This window comes from Poecilia formosa, unplaced genomic scaffold (assembly GCF_000485575.1).
Source record: "Poecilia formosa unplaced genomic scaffold, Poecilia_formosa-5.1.2 Scaffold685, whole genome shotgun sequence".
Lineage (NCBI taxonomy): Eukaryota > Metazoa > Chordata > Actinopteri > Cyprinodontiformes > Poeciliidae > Poecilia > Poecilia formosa.
The window spans coordinates 2,322-4,035 of NW_006800624.1; the positions used below are offsets into that span (position 1 = coordinate 2,322).

Consider the following 1,714-nt stretch of genomic DNA (forward strand, 5'->3'; position numbering starts at 1 on the left):
GAAGCCCCGAGATCGAAGTGGGGGACACCCCCAAAGGTGGTGGAGAATGACCGAGCTAAGATCCTGTGGGACTTCCAGATCACAAAAAACGAGGTAATTAATCCAAGTTTGTCGTTTATTGAAAGTTCAGAAACTACAGCGGCTGTGATGTGCCAAGACAAAGAGGTAAAACAACCCGAACAGGTGATCAACTCTAAACCACTCGCACCTTTTTATTCTCTGTCTCTCTCTGTCATATAAGCACAGCCGTTGCCATGGCAACCTCCTGCGCTCCACAAGCTGACCAGATATTATGTTGAAAACATAACATTCAGTCTGTTACGGTATTAGGTTTACAGGCTTTATATTTATTTTGGAATTATTAATAAGCGCTCCCTGAACACAGCGGTGGTTGATTAGTTAATTTTAAACTCCTGCTCTGCTCGTTATTTTGATAATGGAACCGAAACGCACAGAATTGCGCAACACCTTGTTGAAACAATAATTACTGAGATTATTTTTGTTGTTGGGTCATTAAGTTGAAAACGTTTTGTTGTTGTTGTTGTTCTTTAATAAAGTTACAAACGTTTTGATAAGGGGTCAGAGGAGGACATGCTGGTCTCAGCTTCCTGGTGGCGTTCAGTTTATCACCTGATGCCGAGATCGACTCAAAACCTTCCACGATCGACATATTGCAGCCCTTTCATTAATATCTTCAAAGCCAAAGCTTCGCAAACTTTTTTTTTTTTTCTGCACAAACATAGTCAAATTGACTGACACCCATTTTGTCTGATTTGAAGAAGGTGGGAGGGCTGGTTGACCTTTGATGACCCCTAGAAACATTTCTTTATATCTTTAAAATGAAAGTGGCACAAACAAAAATTTTTGCTGCACAAACGTTTGACACCGATTTTGTCTGATCAGAAGAAAGTGGGGGGGCCAACTTCACTCAGGTAAAACTAGTCCTTTCTGATTTTAGTGAAAGACTGAAATATTTTAAATGAAATGTAATGCAAAACAAGAGTAAAAAAGTCATGCTTCATAGTTACGGGTCCTGCTGCTCAAACTCACTCATTCATCAGATCCACCAATCAGAAGTACAACAAAGCACATATCATGTGAAATGTTCCCAAACTGATAAATTATTTGTTTTCCAACTCGTGACATTTTATTTCTGCTTCATCATCAAGGAGGCATTCAATGTCGACTGCATTCAGTCTCTAATTTCTGTAAAATTCTTCTGGTGAATGAAAAAAAGCGTGTGTTAACATACCATGTACACTGATGTTGACTGCATCGCTGAACTCTCCTGATCCAGACTCACACCAGAACACTGATTTAAAGGACAAGTTACTGTTAATGGTACATGAGGATCCAGTCATTTCCCATGAGTCGGAGCAATCTGACAACCGGTGACCAGAGATTATTTCATAATATTCATCCCAAAAACTTATAAACCCATCTCTAAACCTCTTCACTCTCCACTCAGCAGAGTTTCCTCCACAGTTCAGTGTCACAGACTCAGAGGTGAAGTGTTGCTCTCTGTCAGGACTCACTGAGAGAGACGCTGCTGGATGAGGATCTGAAGAACAACATGGAGGAAATAATCAACACAGGCAGCGAGAAAACCATCTTCATTCAGATATCATTTAGCTTACATGCTAAAGACGATCAAATCATTTCACATGGGGCAGATATTTTTTGACTTTATTTTTCTTACTGACTTTAGATCACT

The 1,714-nt window shown here is 39.9% G+C and overlaps 1 protein-coding gene across 1 annotated transcript in view; it reads right to left on the reverse strand.

Annotated features, from left to right (window-relative positions):
- The window catches only part of LOC103130857 (uncharacterized), a gene marked incomplete at its 3' end in the record, with an annotated part of 12,738 nt that overhangs the window by 2,240 nt on the left and 8,784 nt on the right, over window positions 1–1,714 (reverse strand). Inside the window, exon 4 of the mRNA XM_016666228.1 lies at window positions 1,260–1,561. Within this exon, the coding sequence (XP_016521714.1) occupies window positions 1,260–1,561 (302 nt within the window). The remainder of the gene's footprint in view (window positions 1–1,259; window positions 1,562–1,714) is intronic.